Below are 19893 nucleotides of genomic sequence, written 5' to 3' on the forward strand. Positions count from 1 at the left end.
TCCTCTGCTATGCTATGCTATGCTATGCTTAGCTATGCTATGCTAGTCTTTGCTATTCTATGCTATATGGGCAAAAGAAGAGGATTCTTGCCATGCAGCTGATGGAGCTCGGGCTGCAGGGTGGCTTCGCACCCAGCGATGCGCTCAGGTCTGGGGGCTGGTGGTCTCGCCGCGCATCGATCCCTCGCTCCTGCTCCATCTGCATCACCTTGGATTAATTACAGTACAATGCAATATACATTTCTATGGTGTCTGCACCGGTTGTCTCGGGGCCCTTTGCAATCTGAGGAATCTAATTAAGGCACAGCCTCCAACATGAATGCTTATCACCGGAACGTGTTCGGCGAGGCAGGGGCAGCATTGCCCCCACCACTCAACCAGGAGCTGAATCCACACTCTCAGGGCATTATTAATTACTCAGAGCTTGGTGACCTAGACACCGATCAATACCCTGAGCCCAGCGAGATGGGAAGATTAAGTGAGCGTGAGGGGAGCTGGAGATAACCATCAGCTCGAAGCCTGGTGGAGGCTGCTCGTGGCTGAGGAGGAGTCATTGCCTTTGCAGGAGACATGGGCAGTGGCAGCTCGTGTTTACCAGAGACTTGGATGCTGGAAGATTGTTTATTTGATGTGGAAAGATGAGATGTTGGGGAGAGTGAATTTTCATCAACTTCAGAGACGCATTGAATTGTTGCTGTTGGAAAATTCCTCTCAGGTCACAGATTCACAGGGTGGTAGGTCCTTGGAATGGACCTCTGCAGAGCAGTGAGTCCATGGAGGGCAGCGAGGCTGGGGAGAGGGCCTCGAGCACAAGCCCTGTGAGGAAGAGGGCTGAGGGAGCTGGGGTTGTTCAGCCTGGAGAAGAGGAGGTTCAGGGGAGACCTTATGTGAGACCTTAGGAGAGGTCTTAGGGGAGACCTTAGGAGTTCAAGAGGGGATTGGATGTGGCACTTGGTGCCATGGTCTTGTAGGCATGAGGTCTGTGGTGACAGGTTGGACTTGATGATCTTTGAGGTCTTTTCCAACCTTGTTGATTCTATGATTCTATGATTATTGCTGTCTACAACTACCTGAAGGGAGGTTGTAACCAGGTGGGGATCGGCCTCTTCTCCCAGGCAACCAGCACCAGAACAAGAGGACACAGTATCAAGCTGTGCCAGAGGAAGTTTAGACTTGAGGTGAGGAGAAAGTTCTTCCCAGAGAGAGTTGTTAGCCATTGGAATGTGCTGCCCAGGGAGGTGGTGGAGTCACTGTCCCTGGAGATGTTCAAAAGGGGGATTGGATGTGGCACTTGGTGCCATGGTTTTAGTAGCCATGAGGTGTTGTGTGATAGGTCAGACTTGATGATCTTTAAGGTCTTTTCCAACCTTATTGATTGTAATGATTCTATGATTGAATCCCCTGCCAACGCAGGTTCACCTAAAGAAAGTCACAGAGGAACATGTCCCAGTGGGGCTTTGAATGTCTCCAGAGATGGAGACTCCACCACCATTCTGGGCAGCCTGCTTCAGTGCACCATCACCCTTAAGTAAAGCAGTTCCTCCCCATGCTTAGATGGAACTTGCTCACATTCAAGTTTGTGCTCCTCACCCCTTGTGCTGTCACTGGGCACCCCTGAACAAAGCCTGGTCCCATCCTCCTGACACCCACCCTTGAAGTATTGATCAGCATCGATGCGATCCCCCTCAGGCTGCTCTTTTCCAGACTGAAAATCCCCAATCCTCTCAGTCTTTCTTCGTCACAGAGACATTCCAGACCCCTCAGCATCTTTGCTGTATCTCTTTTCTGTATTCTCTCCAGCCAACCCCTGTCCTTTGGTTTTTTTGGGTCCCAATCATCAAGTTAAACCACCTGGGAAGGCCCTATCTTGAGGCCCAGGCTTCTGATGGTCGCAGCATCATTCTGCAAGGGTTGCTGAAAAACTTATTTGGCCTTTTTTTTTTTCCTGTGGGTCTCATGAGTGGTGCCAGCTGTTGGGAACGCCAGGAAGGGAGGGAGGGAGCGAGGGCGGCGTAAATAACCAGGGGAAAAGGGAAAGGAAATGTGAAGTGGCCCTTTAAATATGAGCCTCCAGAGCCTGGAGCCCAACTAGCAGTTCCCTCAAGTATTCAAATGAGATTGCAGCATCAGATTGGTATGCATTAGGCTGGTCTCAATGAAAATTAACATGTAATTGCTTCAAATGAAGTAAGTGAGGAGGTAATCTGTTCTTAAATTGGATTCGCAGGATTTTGTGGTACCATAATGCAGCTGTGAAATGAAATATATTTTAAGAGTGATGTCCTCAAGGGGAGAAGGGAGAAAAAAGGGGGGGTCTGGACTGGGAAGGGTCTTTTCCCTCCTTCCCTCTCTTGTTTTTGGTCTCATTAGTGCCGTTTTATCAATGGGGAGAGGTTTGGGTGCGAGCAGCATGGCTGGAGAAGGTCCCATTGGTTTTGGCTCCTTCATCTTTCCTTCCTTGACCATCCCTCCTGTTCCTCCCCTTTCCCTCCTCTGTCTCTCCCCTTTTCTGTACCAGTGACCTTCTCAAGTTCCCATCCTATTGTGATGAGGTGGTCGTGAGATAGGACACTTTGTTCATAGAGCAGAATCAGACCAGAACCGAACCGAATGGAATGGAATGGAATGGAATGGAATGGAATGGAATGGAATGGAATGGAATGGAATGGAAAGGAATAGAATGGGAAAGAAAAGAAAAGAAATAACCAGGTTGGAAGAGACCTTTGAGATTATGTTATGTGATGGGGGAAGATCTGGCAATCCCAGGCAACCAGCACCAGAACAAGGGGACACAGCCTGAAGTTGTGCCAAGGGAGGTTCAGGCTGGATACTAGAAAGAAGTTCTTCACAGAGAGAGAGATTTGCCATTGGAATGTGCTGCCCAGGGAGGTGGTGCAGTTGTCATCCCTGGAGACCTTCAAGAAAAGTCTGGGTGAAGCACTTAGTGCCATGGTCTGGTTGATTGGATAGGGCTGGGTGATAGGTTGGACTGGATGATCTTGGAGGTCTCTTCCAACCTGGCTGATTCTATGATTCTATGTGATGGCTTTGCAGTACCTGTAAGAAGCTGCATAGCTTCTCACTAGGGAGCTGGCTAATTGTCATGAGGAGATAGATGTCAGAGCCTCTTGCACAGGATATCTTCTAGTTTTCACAGAATCACAGAATCAACAGGTTGGGAGAGACCTCCAAGATCATCAAGTCCAACCTGTCACCACAGACCTCATGACTAAACTATGGCACCAAGTGCCACATCCAATCCCCTCTTGAACACCTCCAGGGATGGGGACTCCACCACCTCCCTGGGCAGCACATTCCAATGGCCAACAGCTCTCTCAGGGAAGAACTTTCTCCTCAGCTCCAGCATAAATCTCCCCTGGTGCATCTTGAGACTGTGTCCTCTTGTTCTGGTGCTGCTTGCCTTGGTGAAGAGACCAACCCCCACCTGGCTACAACTTCCCTTCAGGTAGTTGTAGAGAGCAATAAGGTCTCCCCTGAACCTCCTCTTCTCCAGGCTAAACAATCCCAGCTCCCTCAGCCTCTCCTCATAGGGCTTGTGCTCAAGGCCTCTCCTCAGCCTCATTGCCTCTCTCTGGACACGTTCAAGTGTCTCAATGTTTGGCCCCTTGTGACCTTGGAAGGTGAAGCCTCTTCTTCTACCAAAGGAAAAGGTCCTCTCTCCATCTCCCTGGCACCCAGTGTGGTGCTACAGGGCTTGGGGATTCATCCCCCAAAGGCTTGGGTTGCTCTGCTCCTCCCAGGCAGTCTTGTGTCTCCAGGACCACCTCTCTGCCTTAGTTATCAGGTTTTGCTTGTTGTCCTCGTTCTGTCCATCTCTACCCATCTGCCAGCAGAAGCAATATGAGCTTGGGTGTAGTGATGAAATTGCAATTAGCATGAAGGAGAATGGGTGTAGGAAGGTGATGTGGTAACCTGCAATTATCGTCGGGCTACAGACAGTGTGTGCAGAATATATTTGCTCCAGGTAGACCCAGGAGCACTGCAAGCTCCCCTGCCTAAGCCCTGTGTTTCAGCATCCTGGGCTGCTGGCGAGGTCTGATAGTGGCTTGAAAACCTGAGACTGATCTCATGCTTTTCCCTGGGTTGATCTCATGAGAGCCTACCTGGAGCACTGAGTCCAGTTCTGGGGTCCCCAACACAGAAAGGACATGGGAGCTGCTGGAGGGGGTGCAGAGGAGGCCACTAAGATGATCAGAGGGCTGGAGAACCTCCCCTGTGGGGACAGGCTGAGAGAGTTGGGACTGCTCAGCCTGGAGAAGAGAAGGCTCTGGGGATATCTTTTAGCAGCCTTCCAGGACCTGAAAGGGGCTCCAGGAGAGCTGGGGAGGGACTTTTGACAAGGGATTGCAGTGCTAGGATGAGGGGCAATGGCTTTGAGCTGGAAGAGGGCAGATTTTGACTGGAGATTAGGGAGAAATTGTGTGGAGTGAGAGACACTGGCACAGGTTGCCCAGGGAGGTTGTGGATGTGTGTTCAAGGCCAGGCTGGATGAGACCTTGAGCACCCTGGGCTGGTGGGAGGTGTCTCTGCCCATGGGAGGGGAGTTGGAACTAGATGATATTTAAGGCCCTTTCCACCCAAATTGTTTTATTATCCCCCATGCTGCACCTTCCAGTGCCCTCCAGCCCTCTCTTTGCAGCACTTCTCCTTCCCCTTTGCCTCCTTCTCCTCCTGACCTGCAGCCTCCTTTAGCATCCAGCTCCCTGCTCCCTCCTCTCTCCGCAGTCCTGGCAGAGAGCTCTCACCCCTGACTGTTCCTGTTTTGTGCCTCAACTTCTGAGGAAAAGGCACTTCAGTGATAATTTCCCACTTGTAATAAGTTAAGTGCACCGCTTCCTTGCGAATACATTTTCAGTGCAGTTAAGCTCAGCAGTCCCTTGCCTGCCTGCCTGCCTGCCTGCCTGGTTAAACGCTCTCCTTTGCAGGCCGTTGGGGTGGATGGCGTCGCTTTATTCCCGGCCCATTAGTGTCAACTGCTCAAAGCAGAGCCAGGATTTATTCCTGGGGGCAGAGCTCGTAATTGAACCAGTTCAGAGCCGGGAGCGCAGCCTGAAGGAACTTCCCCGCTGGGCCGGAGGAGGAGAGCTGGAGATGCTGGTGGGACTGAGGAAGGATGAGGGATTGGGGTGTCTGGAGTGGTTCAGCTCAGGGCTTGTAGGTGGCACATGAGAGTTTTTCTACAGATAAGTGTACAGCAAGGAGAGAGGAGCAGGCAGAGAGGGGATCTCAGTGATGTCATGTATTAATAGAAGGGCAATGGAGCTGGGGAAGGGTCTGGAGAACAGTTCAGGGTTGGAGTGGCTGTGGGAACTGGGGGTGTTTAGTCTGGAGAAGAGGAGGCTGAAGAGAGACCTCATTGCTCTCTACAGCTCCCTGAAAGGAGGTTGGAGTGAGGTGGGGTCGGTCTTCTCCCTAAGATCAGGTAATAGAATGAGAGGGAATGGCCTGGAATTGTGCCAGGGGAGGCTTAAGTTGGGTTTTAGGAACAATTTCTTTGCTGCAAGAGTGGTCAGGCACTGGAGCAGGCTGTGCTGGAGAGGTTGTGGAGTCTCTTCCTCTGGAGACTCTCAAATAACTCACCTGGACACATTCTTGTGCAACCTGATCTAGATGGTCCTGCTTTGGCAGTGGGGTTGGACTAGATGATCCCCAAAGGTGCCTTCCAACCCCCACCATTCTGTGAATCTATGAGAGATCTCAACAGGTTTCTGGAGGCAGGGAGAGGAAATTTCTTCTCCACACCTCCTCAGCTGAAGAGACCTTATTTGACAGAATGCAAACTGCTCTGGAATTCCTGGGGGGAGAAATCTTCCTGTCTTTCTCCTTTTGAAGGCTCTTCAGGCAACATGCAGGCAGCTGCCTGAGCTAGGGCCTGATCTGGTATGATGCCCTCCCTGCAGAAGTCAGTACCCAACCCTGGAAGAACTCCTGGATAGAGGTGCTTACCACCCAGGGTTCTTTGCCTGCTGGCATCCAGGACCCTCCAAGCAATCACTTGGGCTGAGGATATAGCAAAAACCAGGAGGAGCAAACCCCTGGAGCTCAGCACAGGATCCCAGCGCTGCAGGAGGTTCTTGGTGGGGTGACATTTCATTAGTAAACCAACCATGTCCCTGCACAGCTGCCTACAGGCAGTTTGGTGCTGGCATCCCCCCCATTTCCCAGTGCCATTAGCACTTTTGGAGGGCACCCAAGCAGATGGGCCAGGAGCACGCTCTGGTGACACTCCACAATGTCAGCTCCAGGGGTAGGAGCCCAGGTTAGGGACACAGGGTGCTGGAGCAGCTGCCCTCATCGATCGACGGTTTGTGGCACGCTCCGAGATGCCGAGGTGGAAGATGCTGTAGATGCGCCGAGCCCTGCGGTTAGCAGAGACAATAGGAGGATAAATAGAAAGGCTGGATGAGCTGAGCAGGGGACTTGGAAAGGTGCTAGTGCACTGCTGCATTGCAGAGAGAGAAAGGCTTTTCCAGACGAGCCATCCCTGCCTGCCGCATCGCAGCCTGCCCGCTTTGCACCAGCCTTCGCTGCTGGTGCAGGGGGGCTCCGGAGGCTGCTGGGGTGCTGGGTACCCCGGCGGCTGCTCCGTGCCCTGCCTTGTGCTCGCTCAGCAGAGCTCCAGCTCTTTTTGCAGCTCTTCCTTCCTCCCCAGGCTGGTTTCCTCCTGTTTCCTTAGCGTTTGCCAATAAACCCGTCTAAGGCAGCAGGCTGGGAGCTGTTTGCAGCTCGGCGAATCCCGGGCAATGAACCAAGGCGGATCTTTGCGAGCCTGGGCTATTATTATTAATGCAATTAGTGGGGATCATTTGCATGTATAAACTTTCAATTGAGGAGATCAGGTACTTTGCAAACACGCCTCAACTCGCCCTCCCCGGTGAGGAGGTGCCAAATGCTCTTTAAAGCCTTGCCCGGGGGCACGAACCGAGGGCAGGGATTTGTAAGGAGCTCGCTGCAGGTTGCAGCGTGAAGCAGTGGGAGAGGCAGGACCTCCAAGTCCAGAGCCCCCACTCCCTCCTCAACAACCAGGATGAAACTCTGTCTGAGCAGGGAGCACAAAAGGTGGTTTTTTTTTTTGCTTTTCCACTGCTGAGCTCTGCCTTTGACAAACTCAGTGTGAGTTTGAAGAGGCACTGGTGTGGCAGCTGATCTGAAGGCACCTCCACACCCCTCAGCCTTTGGACATCATCAGGCTGATGTGAGGAGGTGGACTGGAGGTAGACACCAGTCCCAGCAGGGACCCCTCCTTTTTGCTGGACCCTGCTGCCAAGTTCATCATTTGGTCAGATCCTGACTGGCAGGGAAGTGTTTTTTTTTCAGCCCAGGCAGCCGTTCTGTGCCATGAAGCATTGCTCAGGCTGTGGTTTTGGTGGTGTCACCTCACTGTGAGCTCAAGGGATGCCCTCCAGCTGGAGGCAGGGAGAGGAAATTTCTTCTCCACACCTCCTCAGCTGAAGAGACCTTCTTCAGTTGATGAGGGTGGCTGGGGTGAGGATGGTTTAAATCTACACTCTTTCAGCTTCAATCCATTGCCCCTCATCCTACCACTACAAACTCTTGTCAAAAGTCCCTCCCCAGTTCTCCTGGAGCCCCTTCAGGTACAGGAAGGCTGCTCTAAGGTTTCCCTGGAGCCTTTTCCAGGCTGAACAGCCCCAACTCTCTCAGCCTGGGAGCGCTCCAGGGGAGGTGCTCCAGCTCTCTGATCATCTTCATGGCCTCTTCTGGACTTGCTCCAACAGTTTGATGCCCTCCTTCTTTTGGTGAGAGGCTGAGGGAGCTGGGATTGTTTAGCCTGGAGAAGAGGAGGCTCAGGGGTGACCTCATTGCCCTCTACAACTACCTGAAGGGTGGTTGTAGCCAGGAAGGGGTTGGCCTCTTCTCCCAGGCAACCAGCACCAGAACAAGAGGACACAGTCTCAAGCTGCAGCAGGGGAGGTTTAGACTCGAGGTGAGGAGGAAGTTCTTCGCCGAGCGAGTCGTTCATCATTGGAACGGGTTGCCCAGGGAGGTGGTTGAGTCATCGACCCTGGAGGCGTTCAAGGGGAGATTGGACGTGGCACTTGGTGCCATGGTCTAGGCATGGGGTCTGTGTTGATAGGTTGGACTCGATGATCCTCGAGGTCCTTTCCAACCTAAGTGATACTGTGATACTGTGATTCTGGTGGGGGGGCCCAGAAGTGGTCAGAGTGCTGAGGGTGGGGTTCTGTGGAGCTGGGGGGGGGGGTTGGTGTGTAGGGCAGGGCCGCATGGCAGCGCCTACGTGAGCAGACGGTGCTGCAGCATGGGTGTGCAAACGTGCCCAGTCTGGATGTGCAGAGTGAGCAAGCAGATGCTGTAAATCCTGCTGAGAAAGGGCTGGGCTGGTAGGAATTGCTAGTGCATGACTTAACACAGCAAAGAGTATTGAGAGGGAAACCAGGCTGGGTGGTGGAAATGAGGGTTTGGGCTTAATATCCAGGGAAGGACTTTTCACTGAGGATGTGTCTGCAAAACCTCCTGGAGAAACACCTCCTGCCCCTGTGTGAACAGCAGGAGTGGGGCTCTGATGTGTCCACTTCTAGTGCTCCCAACACAAGAGGGGCATTGAACTGTTGAAGAAAGTCCAGAGGAGGCCACAAAGATGATCAGAGGCTGGAGAACCTCCCCTATAGGGACAGGCTGAGAGAGTTGAAGCTGTTCAGCCTGGAGAAGAGAAGGCTCTGGAGAGATCTTTTAGCAGCCTTCCAGGACCTGAAAGGGGCTCCAGGAGAGCTGGGGAGGGAGTTCTGACAAGGGATTGCTGTGTTGGGATGAGGGGCAATGGCTTTGAGCTGGAAGAGGGGAGACTGAGACTGGAGATTAGGGAGAAATTCTTTCCAGTGAGGGTGGTGAGACACTGGCAGAGGTTGCCCAGGGAGGTCATGGATGCCCTCTCCCTGGAGGTGCTCAAGGCCAGGCTGGATGAGGCCTTGAGCAACCTGGGCTGGTGGGAGGTGTCTCTGCCCATGGCAGGGGAGTTGGAACCAGATGATTTTTAAGGACCTTCCAACCCAAACTATTCCAGGATTCTACATTTAATTAGCAAAAAGCCTTCTAGATTCCATCCATGTGAACCACATCTGTCCACGGTGTGTCCACCTTAGCCTTAAGGGATTATGGGCAGCAAGGAGCAGGGGACAGTCTGCCCCCAGGCTTATTATTGCTCAGGAGCTGATGGCCCTCTTGCCACCAGAGCAAAAGCAGCGGCATTGGAAAGGGTTTGAGAGCAGTGGAACTGTGCCTGAATGAGATTGAGTTGTTCACAGCCTGGCCTTTAATTAATCGTAATAAATAACAATAAAATGTGATAATCACAGAAATAAATCTGAGATGTGAGCTCCTGCCTCCGGCAGCAGTCTCGTTGAGTTGATCATTTATGGCACAGCTGATGGTGCAGAGGCTGGAGGGTAGCTGGCTGGGACATGAGATGCTGGGGACGAGGCAGGGCTGCAACACCTTCCCCCCTCGCCCAGCCTCGGCGGGAGGCTTTTGAGCCCAGGTTTAAATTCAGTCCTGAGACACTTCCTAATTCCCAGCTGGGTCTAGCCTGCAGCAGAGCCAAAACTCTGCGAGGTGTGGAAGGGCTTGCTTCAAAATCCAGGAGGGAATTGCTGAGTTAGGCTGGGGAGAAGACAAGGAGATATCAAGGGGTGGTTGATGGTGGTTCAGCACCATGAAACTTCATCAAGGAAAAGGAGGTTGAGGGGAGAGCATTTTCCCTCTCTACAACTACCTCAGAGGAGGTTGGAGTAAGGTGAGGCTTGGGCTTTTCTCCCTAGTAAAAAGTGATAGGAGAGGAAATGGCCTCAAGTTGCACCAGGGAAGGTTTAAGGTGGATATTAGAAGAAATTCTTGGCTGAAAAGGTTCTCAAACACTGGAACAGCTGTCCAGGGAGGTGGTTGAATCCACTATGAAGTGGAATGGAATGGGTTGGAATGGAATGGGTTGGAATAGAATAGAATAGAATAGAATAGAATAGAATAGAATAGAATAGAATAGAATAGAATAGAATAGAATAGAATAGAATAGAATAGACCAGACCAGGTTGGCAGAGACATTTGAGATCATCCAGTCCAACCTATCACCCAGCACCATCTAATCAACTAAACCATGGCACCAAGCACCTCATCCAGTCTCTTCCTAAACACCTCCAGGGATGGTGACTCCACCACCTCCCTGGGCAGCACATCCCAATGGCCAATCTCTCTTTCTATGAAGAACTTCTTCCTAACATCCAGCCTAAACCTCCCCTGGCACAGCTTGAGATTGTGTCCTCTTGTTCTGGTGCTGGGTGCCTGGGAGAAGAGACCAACCCCCACTTGGCTACAACCTCCCTTCAGGGAGTTGCAGAGAGCAAGAAGGTCTCCCCTGAGCCTCCTCTTCTCCAGGCTAAGCAACCCCAGCTCCCTCAGCCTCTCCTCACAGGGCTGTGCTCCAAACCCCTCCCCAGCTTTGTTGCCCTTCTCTGGACACCTTCCAGCAACTCAACATCTTTCCTAAACTGAGGAGCCCAGAACTGGACACAGGACTCAAGGTGTGGTCTAACCAGTGCTGAGCACAGGGTCAGAATGACTTCCCTGCTCCTGCTGGCCACACTCTTCCTGATGCAGGCCAGGATGCCATTTGCCTTCTTGGCCACCTGGGCACACTACTGGCTCATGTTCAGCCTACTATCAACCAGTACCCCTGGTTCCCCATCACTGGAGGTGTTTAAAAGACACAGATGTGGTGCTGAGGAACATGGCACCAGATATGGCAGAGCTTAGGTTGGACTTGATGATCTTGAAGACCTTTCCCAGCTGAAACAATTCTGTGGTTCTAAAGGGTCTGGGTTTGGGCAGGCAGAATCTTTAGGATGGGCACCAGTGAAAACTAGGTGGTGGTGGAAGGAGAAGCCAGCTCAGGGGGAAATCAACTTGGTCACAGCCCCAGGTTGGACCACCAAGTTTAATGGGGTGAGTCAGGCTTAGCCCCATCCCTGCCCTCCCACGGCGGAGCTTGTACCCTGATAATTGCAGCAAGCACAGCAATCAGGGTTGGTAATTTCACTCAGCTCTTTTCAGTTCTAATTAACATTATTCATTTCTTCTGTGTCCTGCTGAGTTGAGGCAATCTGTGCTCTCCAACCCAGCCCTCTGGAACACCAACGATCTGCATCAGAGGCATCAACAACATCAACAACAAAAAGAGTTGTGTGCCAATTACTACACTTCAGTAATTAAAAACCTCCTTCCCCTCCCCCCCTTTCCTCCCCCTCCCACTGCTGGGCCACCTCCTCTCCCATCATTTTCTGTGTGCAAACTTGTGAAAACAAGAGAGGGGAATTCAGGAGGGCATTGCATGGCTGGCATCTGCCACCTGGGTCTGCTCCAAAATGCAGGAAACGCTACCAGGGGCTGCAGGAAGGGGAGCAGTGGTCAGAATGACCACAAAGTGATAGGACAAGGAGCAATGGTTTGAAACTAGAGGAAGGTAGAGGTAGGTTGGACATCAGGAGGAAGTTCTGCACAACGAGGGTGGTGAAATACAAGAACAGGTTGCCCAGGGATGTGGTGGAGGCCCCATCCCTGGAGATATTTAGTGTTAAACTTGATGGGGATCTCAGCAACCTGATCTGGTTGACGTCCCTGCTCTCTGCAAGGGGGTTAGACAAGATGACCTTTGAGGGTCCCTTCCAACCTGATGCACTCTGTGGTTCTGTAATGCTCAGATTTTGCTCCCTCTTCACAGAATCACCAAAGTTGGAAGAGACCTCCAAGATCATCGAGTCCAACCTCTCACCACAGACCTCATGACTAAACCATGGCACCAAGTGCCACATCCAATCCCCTCTTGAACACCTCCAGGGATGGAGACTCCACCACCTCCCTGGGCAGCACATTCCAATGGCTAACAACTCTCTCTGGGAAGAACTTTCTCCTCACCTCCAGCCTAAACTTCCCCTGGCACAGCTTGAGACTGTGTCCTCTTGTTCTTGCTTGTTTATTCCCCATGCTTGATTCTGGTGGCTTGATTGTGAGCTCTGTGGGAACAGGTCTGTGTCTGTAAAGCAGTCTGATTCCCTCTGGCCAGGGCTGGTTTGTTCCCACCAAGGGCTTTGCTGGCATTTTCAGCAGTTCTCACTTTTGCTTAGTGCATGCAAGGGTCTCAAAATGCTCAGGCTCCATCACTTGTGGTCATTTTGAGGTGCTCTCAAGGCAGCAGTGTGAAGAACTACATCTCTCTGCAAGCCATCACTACCTACCCCAGGCTGATGCAGCTGTGGTGTGTTAGCAGCATTGCCACCAGCTGCAGGAGAAATCCTGAGGTGGGGGACTCTGGGTTTAGAGAGAAACAAAGAGCAGAGAGAAGGAGCGGCAACATCTCCTCCTTGTGCTGACAGACAGCAGTTTTACACCTTCCTGGAGGAGAAGACCTTTCCTTCCAAGCAGGAACATCACAACAATTAAGGATCTTGAGCTAGAAAATGACCTCATCAGCTGTGCTTAATTGTCTTCATATCTCCTTCTTGGAGGCCAGCTCTGCTTTCCAGCACCCCGAGGGCATTTCTCTCCCTGCCACATCATGGAGTGAGAACCTCCAGCAAGGTGCAGGAAGCATCTTGGGACTTTGTACCTTGCCAGGAGCAAGATGGAAAGACAGGGAGGCTGCAGGCTCGGTGGTGGCTTCGCTCTCCACCTGTACTTGGAGCCCAGCTTCCTGGCCAAAGCCAAAGGCTTTCCGCTTGGCTGCCTGTGTGTGGGAGAGGAGGGCTTCCCATCCCTGCTTCTGCCAGCCTTCTGGAGACAGGAGCTGCTGCAGGAGGGAAGGGGCAGCAGATGGAGGGGCTGGAAGAGCTTCGGGTCTCTGCAGCGAGTCATGGCCACAGGGACCCCAACTGATGCGAGGAGGAGCAGGGTTTGGCAGGGCCTTTGTAAGCAGCTTGGGCAGGAGCAGGACCCTACACCATCTTCCCCTCTGCTCCGCTCTGCTGAGACCCCACCTGGAGTACTGCATCCAGTTCTGGAGCCCCTAATACAGGAAGGATCTGGAGGTGTTGGAGTGTGTCCAGAGAAGGGCCAGGAGGATGAGCAGAGGGCTGGAGCTGCTCTGCTATGAGGACAGACTGAGAGAGCTGGGGTTGTGCAGCCTGGAGAAGAGAAGGCTCCGAGGAGACCTAATTGTGGCCTTTCGGTATCTGAAGGGGGCTACAAGAAAGCTGGGGAGGGGCTTTTGAGGGTGTCAGGGAATGATAAGACTGGGGGGGATTGAGATTAGATGTGAGGAAGAAGTTCTTCCCCAGGAGGGTGGTGAGAGCCTGGCACAGGTTGCCCAGGAAGGTGGTGGAAACCTCACCCCTGGAGGTGTTTGCAGCCAGGCTGGATGTGGCTGTGAGCAACCTGCTGCAGTGTGAGGTGTCCCTGCCCATGGCAGGGGGGTTGGAACTGGCTGCTCCTCGAGGTCTCTTCCAACCCTGACAATTCTCTGATCCCCTGCACAGCTCACCGTGCCCAGAGCTTGCAGCCTGTCCTCCCTGGGAGCTATTTCTGTGCTTTATTATACACACATTGGCTTGGGAGCTTTAAGAGGCAGGGAAGAAAATCAAATCACAACTTGAAGCTCAGCGATCCCAGGGCCAGAGCAGCGTGTCTAGGTGATAAGAAGAGATTGTGCCCGGGTGCTGTGAAGGGCAAAAGCACTTATTTCACTGTTGCCTCATGCGTTACCTGAGCCCTGCTGCTTTTCAAAAGCTCTTAAATGCCCATATGATAGAAGCAATGCTTGCATTGCACACTGCCTGCCTCCATTATTATCCAGGGATCTCCAAACTGAGGCATTTTGCACACACACACACGCACACAAAAAGCCCCAACCAAAACACCCCCCTGGCATGGAGGAGGAGGAGGAGGAGAAAGGGAATTGATATTTTTAGTGCAGCCTCCTTGCAGGTTCTCAGGGATCAGCTCCACAAAAGGGATCAGCCCAAGAAATTCAAGCCACGTCTGGTTTCTCATCAGCCAGCCCTTGCCTGCAGCCTGGCTCTGGCAGTGAGGGTGGATGGCCTGGTGTCACTGTGACTGTGGCAGCCCATTGGGCAGGGGCATGGTGGGCTGGCCAAATTCACCTCTGTCTAAGGGCAACAAAGCTGGGGAAGGGTCTGGAGAAGAGGGCTGGGGAGGAGCAGCTGAGGGAGCTGGGGGTGTTTAGTGTGGGGTAAAAGAGGCTGAGGGGAGACCTCATTGCTCTCTGCAACTCCCTGAAAGGAGGCTGGAGTGAGGTGGTTGTTGGCCTCTTCTCCCTAGTAACAAAGGGCAGAATGAGAGGAAATGGCCTGAAATTGTGCCAGGGGAGGTTTAGGTTGGAGATTAGGAACAATTTATTTGCTGCAAGAGTGGTTCAGGGCTTGGAACAGGCTGGCAGGGAGGTGGTGGAGTCCCCATCCCTGGAGGTGTTCAAGAAACCTGTGGCCATGGCACTGCACAACATGGTTTAGAGGCCAGGGTGGTCTGAGGTTGATGGTTGGACTGGATGACCTTAGAGGGCTTTTCCAAGCCAAACAGTTCTATGGCTTCAATGCTTGTGTGATTTACTTTGAGCTCCTTAGATCTCCATGGATAGAATAGAATAGAATAGAATAGAATAGAATAGAATAGAATAGAATAGAATAGAATAGAATAGAATAGACCAGGTTGGAAGAGACCTTCAAGATCATCACGTCCAACCTATCACCCAACACCACCCAATCAACTAACCCATGTAACCAAGCACCCTGTCAAGTCTCCTCCTGAACACCTCCAGTGATGGCGACTCCACCACCTCCCTGGGCAGTCCATTCCAATGGGCAATCACTCTCTCTGTGTAAAACTTCCTCCTGACCTCCAGCCTGAACTTCCCCTGGTGCAGCATGAGACTGTGACTTCCCCTGGCGCAGCCTGAGACTGTTCCCTGTGGTGGAGCACTGGAACAGGTTGCCCAGGGAGGTGGTAGAGGCCCCATTCCTGGAGACATTCAAGGTCAGGCTTGATGAGCAGCTTGATCTAGCTGGGGATGTCCCTGCTTGCTGAAGGGGGATAGGACTAGATGACCTTTAAAGGTCTCTTCCAACTCATTGCATTATATGATCTGAGCTACCAGCAGAGTTGGGCTTCAGAGCACAACATCCTAAAGCCACCCTGTGAGGGGAGGAAGGGGGAATCTCCAATTTTGTTCAACTTGAGTAGCTAAACTGTCTGGTTTTGGTCAAGTTGTAATGCAGCTGAAAGCAGAGCCCAGGTTCTTGGTGTTCAGCCCAGGCTGAATCTATTGCACTTTTTAATGTGGCTCATAAAAATCTGCTCCCATTTAATTTATTATTATCGTAATATCATTATGGAACAGCAGTAAAATGCTCTAATTTATTGGATGTTTTTCACACCAGAAAGAGAGGATGGTGCAGTAGCTTGGGTACTTGCCTAGCAAATCAGAAGGAGACTCTTGGGCTGCAGGCTACCCACCCTCACCTTGGGCATTTCACCTCGTGGGGGATCCGTCCTACCTAACCTCTAAATGTTGTGTTGCTGCTGAGTGGCTTCTTGAGGCTTCTCCAGTAACTGCTGCAGCCAAAGAGATGCTTCCAAAAGCCAAACAGCACCCTACCTGGAGTACTGTGTCCAGTTCTGGAGCCCCTATTACAAGAGGGATGTGGAGGTGCTGGAGCGTGACCAGAGAAGGGCCAGGAGGATGAGCAGAGGGCTGGAGCACCTCTCCTATGAGGACAGACTGAAGGAGCTGGGGCTGTTCAGTCTGCAGAAGAGAAGGCTCCGAGGTGACCTAATTGTGGCCTTCCAGTATCTGAAGGGGGCTACAGGAAGGCTGGGAAGGGACTTCTTAGGATCTCAGGTAGTGATAGGACTAGGGGGAATGGAGTGAAGCTGGAGGTGGGGAGATTCAGGCTGGAGGGGAGGAGGAAGTTCTTCCCCATGAGAGTGGTGAAGCCCTGGAATGGGTTGTGCAGGGAGGTGGTCGAGGCCCCGTCCCTGGGGGTGTTTAAGCCCAGGCTGGCTGAGGCTGTGGCCAGGCTGATCTAGTGTGGGGTGTCCCTGCCCATGGCAGGGGGGTTGGAACTAGCTGATCCTTGTGGTCCCTTCCAACCCTGAATGATACTATGATACTATGACAAGGCTTAGGTGAGAGGAGGCAGCTTGTCCCCAGGTCAGCACCTTCAGTAGTGGACATGGGAAGAGAAGCCACCCACCAGTGAGGAGGCAGAGAAAGAACAGTGCTGGGATAAGTCCACATGGCACAGACAGACTCATCCTGGCTGTTCATACCCCTGTTCACACCACAGTCTGGCCTCTCTAGCCCATGAAGTCCCTTGCATTCCTCAAGGTGAGGTTACCTCCCAGTGGCTTCCCCCTAAGTTCATTTGCATCCCAGGCTCTGCACAAGTAATGGAGGAGACTGGGGAGACTACAAAGAGTGGATCTTAGGATGAGTGCTTTTGTCAAGGAGCATTCTCCTCCATCCCTGGCATCCAGCAAAACACAGCTGAGTCCTGACAGCTCCATGATCCCAGACTTGCTGGGTTTTAGCTGGCTTGGGGGTGCTGCAGGCTTCTGCTTGGACAGCAGGCAGTCTCCAGACCTCTGCTCTTTATTGATCTGGAGATGATTTGTGGAAATGGAGGATACACACTTTGCTGGGGGATGTGGGGTTGGAGGGTTACAAAGCTGGTAGAGACCTCTGGGAGGAGCAAGAGTGACCCCCACTGACCTGGACAGGAAAATCATCTCTTTCAGGAGCGAAGTTGTCTTCCAAGAGGACTGAGTTTCTTAATGAGGCAGGATGGAGACGTTTCCTACCTCCAGAACATCACCCAATAAGTGAAGTGCTTAGTGGAAAGTGAGGGAGGTGTAGCAATGCAGATTGGATGTTAGGAAGAAGTTCTTCCTCATGAGGGTGGTGAGAGACTGGTACAGGCTTCCCAGGGAGGTGGCGGAAGCCTCATCCCTGGAGGTGTTCACGGCCAGGCTGGATGTGGCTGTGAGCAAGCTGCTGTAGTGTGAGGTGTCCCTGGCCATGGCAGGGGGGTTGGAACTTGCTGATCCTTGAGGTCCCTTCCAACCCTAACTATTCTATGATTCTATGATGGGTGCAGAAGGAAGGGCTGACAGTGGGGACAAAAGGTAGGAAGCTCAAGGATGCTCTTTAGAGGTGTGTCAGAGCTGGCTTGCTCCTGAGATAAATCTTCCTCCCTCCTTTGTGCAGCAGCACGAGCTGCTTTCCCCCCTCCACTCTGCATTTCTTTGCCTGGCTGCAGGGACAGTCTGTGGAGGGAATGAGAAGTGATGGGTTTGGGCAGGAGGCTGCAACCTGCATCCCCCTAAGAAGTGTGGTTTGGACAGCAGATAGAGGTTTGGCTTGACTCTGGTTGTCTCTGGGCTTGCAAAGGAACAAAAAGGGAATGGAGAAGCAAAAGGTCTTTTGGGGAATGGTAGTGGGTAGCTGTAACACCTGAATATCCAATAATCATTGACTGGGAAGGTCTTGGACATATCTCTGGAGCCACCAATTTGGATGAGTATTGGTGCCCTGAGCACTGCAGGTGAAGTGCTGCACGTTGTCTTCTTTGACCACTCAGTCTCTCAAACCACTGCTGGCACCCAAGCTGCAACCAGTGCTAGGTGGCCAAGAGGGCCAATGGCATCCTGGCCTGGATCAGGAACAGTGTGGCCAGCAGGAGCAGGGAGGTCATTCTGCCACTGTACACTGCACTGGTTAGGCCACACCTTGAGTCCTGTGTCCATTTCTGAGCCCCTCAGTTAAGAAAGGATGTTGAGATGCTGGAAGGTGTCCAGAGAAGGGCAACAGAGTTGGGGAGGGGTCTGGAGCACAGCCCTGTGAGGAGAGGCTGAGGGAGCTGGGGTTGCTTAGCCTGGAGAAGAGGAGGTTCAGGGGAGACCTTCTTGCTCTCTGCAACTCCCTGAAGGGAGGTTGTAGCCTGGAGGGGGCTGGTTTCTTCTCCCAGGCACCCAGCACCAGAACAAGAGTCTCAAGCTGCACCTGGGGAGATTTAGGCTGGAGGTGAGAAAGAAATTCTACAGAGAGATTGGCCATTGGAATGGGCTGCCTGGGGAGGTGGTGGAGTCACCATCCCTGGAGGTGTTTAGGAGGAGACTGGATAGGCTGCTTGGTTTAGTTGATTAGGTGGTGTTGGATGGTAGATTGGACGCAATGATCTTGAAGGTCTCTTCCAACCTGGTTTATCCTGTTCTATTCTAGGAGGAGGACCAGGAGGGGGCTGGGCAAGGGATGGGAGAGAGCTCCCAGGAGCAGCACACTGATGGTTGACTCTCTCTGCCTCTCCCCAGGTGCTCCGTGGACAACCGAGTCACCCGAGTGGCCTGGCTGAACCGCAGCAGCATCCTCTATGCGGGCAATGACAAGTGGTGCTTGGACCCTCGGGTGGTGCTCTTGGCCAACACCAAGACCCAGTACAGCATCCAGATCCAAGATGTGGATGTGTATGATGAGGGCCCCTACACCTGCTCCGTGCAGACAGACAATCACCCCAAGACTTCACGTGTCCACCTCATCGTGCAAGGTAAGGGGGAGGGAATCCACGGAGGGGTTGGGCTTGCTGCCTGCCATAGAATCAGTAAGGTTGGAAAAGACCTCAGAGATCATCAAGTCCAACCTGTCACCCAAGACCTCATGACTGCTAAACCATGGTTTTGCCAAGAAAGCTTGGACCAGATGCTGCTTGATGTCTTTTCCAACCTGGTCTTCCAGGATTGAGATTCCATGTGCACATTTGGGCTGCTCTTGTTGAACCTGGAGGGCCTGCTGCCTCTGGGGGAGTTTGAAGGGAGTGGATGGTGTTTTCTTGGTCATGGAGCATCCCAGTGGAGCAATGGGGTTATCCAGCTCTCCTGGAGTAACCTGGAATTATCCAATGGTCATGGAGAATCCCAGTGGAGCAATGGGGTTATCCAGCTCTCCTGGAGCAACCTGGAATTATCCAATGGTCATGGAGACTCCCAGTGGAGCAATGGGGTTCTCCAGCTCTCCTGGAGCAATCAATGAGCTCTGATACAGGCTGAAGCAGTCACTGGCAAATCTGTGTTGCTGGTTGTTGTTCTCCTTGTGTTTTGATGGGGGGGTTGTTTTCCATGCTGGAGGCAATGCTTGAAGTAAAACTTGTGTTGGAGGAGAAGAGAGCAAGCTGGCAGGCTTGTGTACTTTGTGGAGGTGTGTGTATGCCTAGCAACAATATGTGTTTGTGTGTGGAAATTCTACTTCTGGGAGGAGGAGGAGGAGGAAGGCTGGCAAAGGGTGGTAGAGGGCTCGTGGTGGCAAAGGTTGGCCTGGATCAGGAATAGTGTGGCCAGCAGGAGTAGGGATGGATGTGATTGTGCCACTGTACTCAGCACTGCTGAGGTTATGTCTTGAATCCTGGGTTCAGTTTTGGGCACCTCACTCCAAGAAAGACATTGAGGTGCTGGAGTGTGTCCAGAGGAGGACAATGAAGCTGGTGAAGGGTCTGGAGAACAGGGCTGGGGAGGAACAGCTGAGGGAACTGGGGGTGTTTAGTCTGGAGAAGAAGAGGTTGAGGGGAGACCTCATTGCTCTCTGCAACTCCCTGAAAGGAGGTTGCAGTGAGGTGGAAATTGATCTAGTTTACAACTCCCTGAAGGGAGGTTGTAGCCAGGTGGGGGTTGGTCTCTTCTCCCAGGCAAGCAGCACCAGAACAAGAGTACACAGTCTCAAGCTGTGCCAGGGGAGGTTTAGGCTTGAGGTGAGGAGAAAGTTCTTCCCAGTAAGAGGAATTGGCCATTGGAATGTGCTGCCCAGGGAGGTGGTGGAGTCCCTGTCCCTGAAGGTGTTCAACAGAGGAT

At 52.4% G+C, this 19893-nt stretch overlaps 1 protein-coding gene across 7 annotated transcripts in view; it reads left to right on the plus strand.

Annotated features, from left to right (window-relative positions):
- Nucleotides 1-19893, plus strand: part of LOC137452007 (protein CEPU-1) — a 582860-nt gene that overhangs the window by 477259 nt on the left and 85708 nt on the right. For all 7 annotated transcript variants that reach the window (XM_068160049.1, XM_068160052.1, XM_068160054.1 and 4 more), the window contains one exon: nt 18367-18599. In XM_068160049.1, the coding sequence (XP_068016150.1) occupies nt 18367-18599 (233 nt within the window). The remainder of the gene's footprint in view (nt 1-18366; nt 18600-19893) is intronic.

The sequence above is a fragment of the Melanerpes formicivorus genome, unplaced genomic scaffold (assembly GCF_026170545.1).
Source record: "Melanerpes formicivorus ecotype bairdi unplaced genomic scaffold, bMelFor1.0.p_v2 SCAF_47, whole genome shotgun sequence".
NCBI lineage: Eukaryota > Metazoa > Chordata > Aves > Piciformes > Picidae > Melanerpes > Melanerpes formicivorus.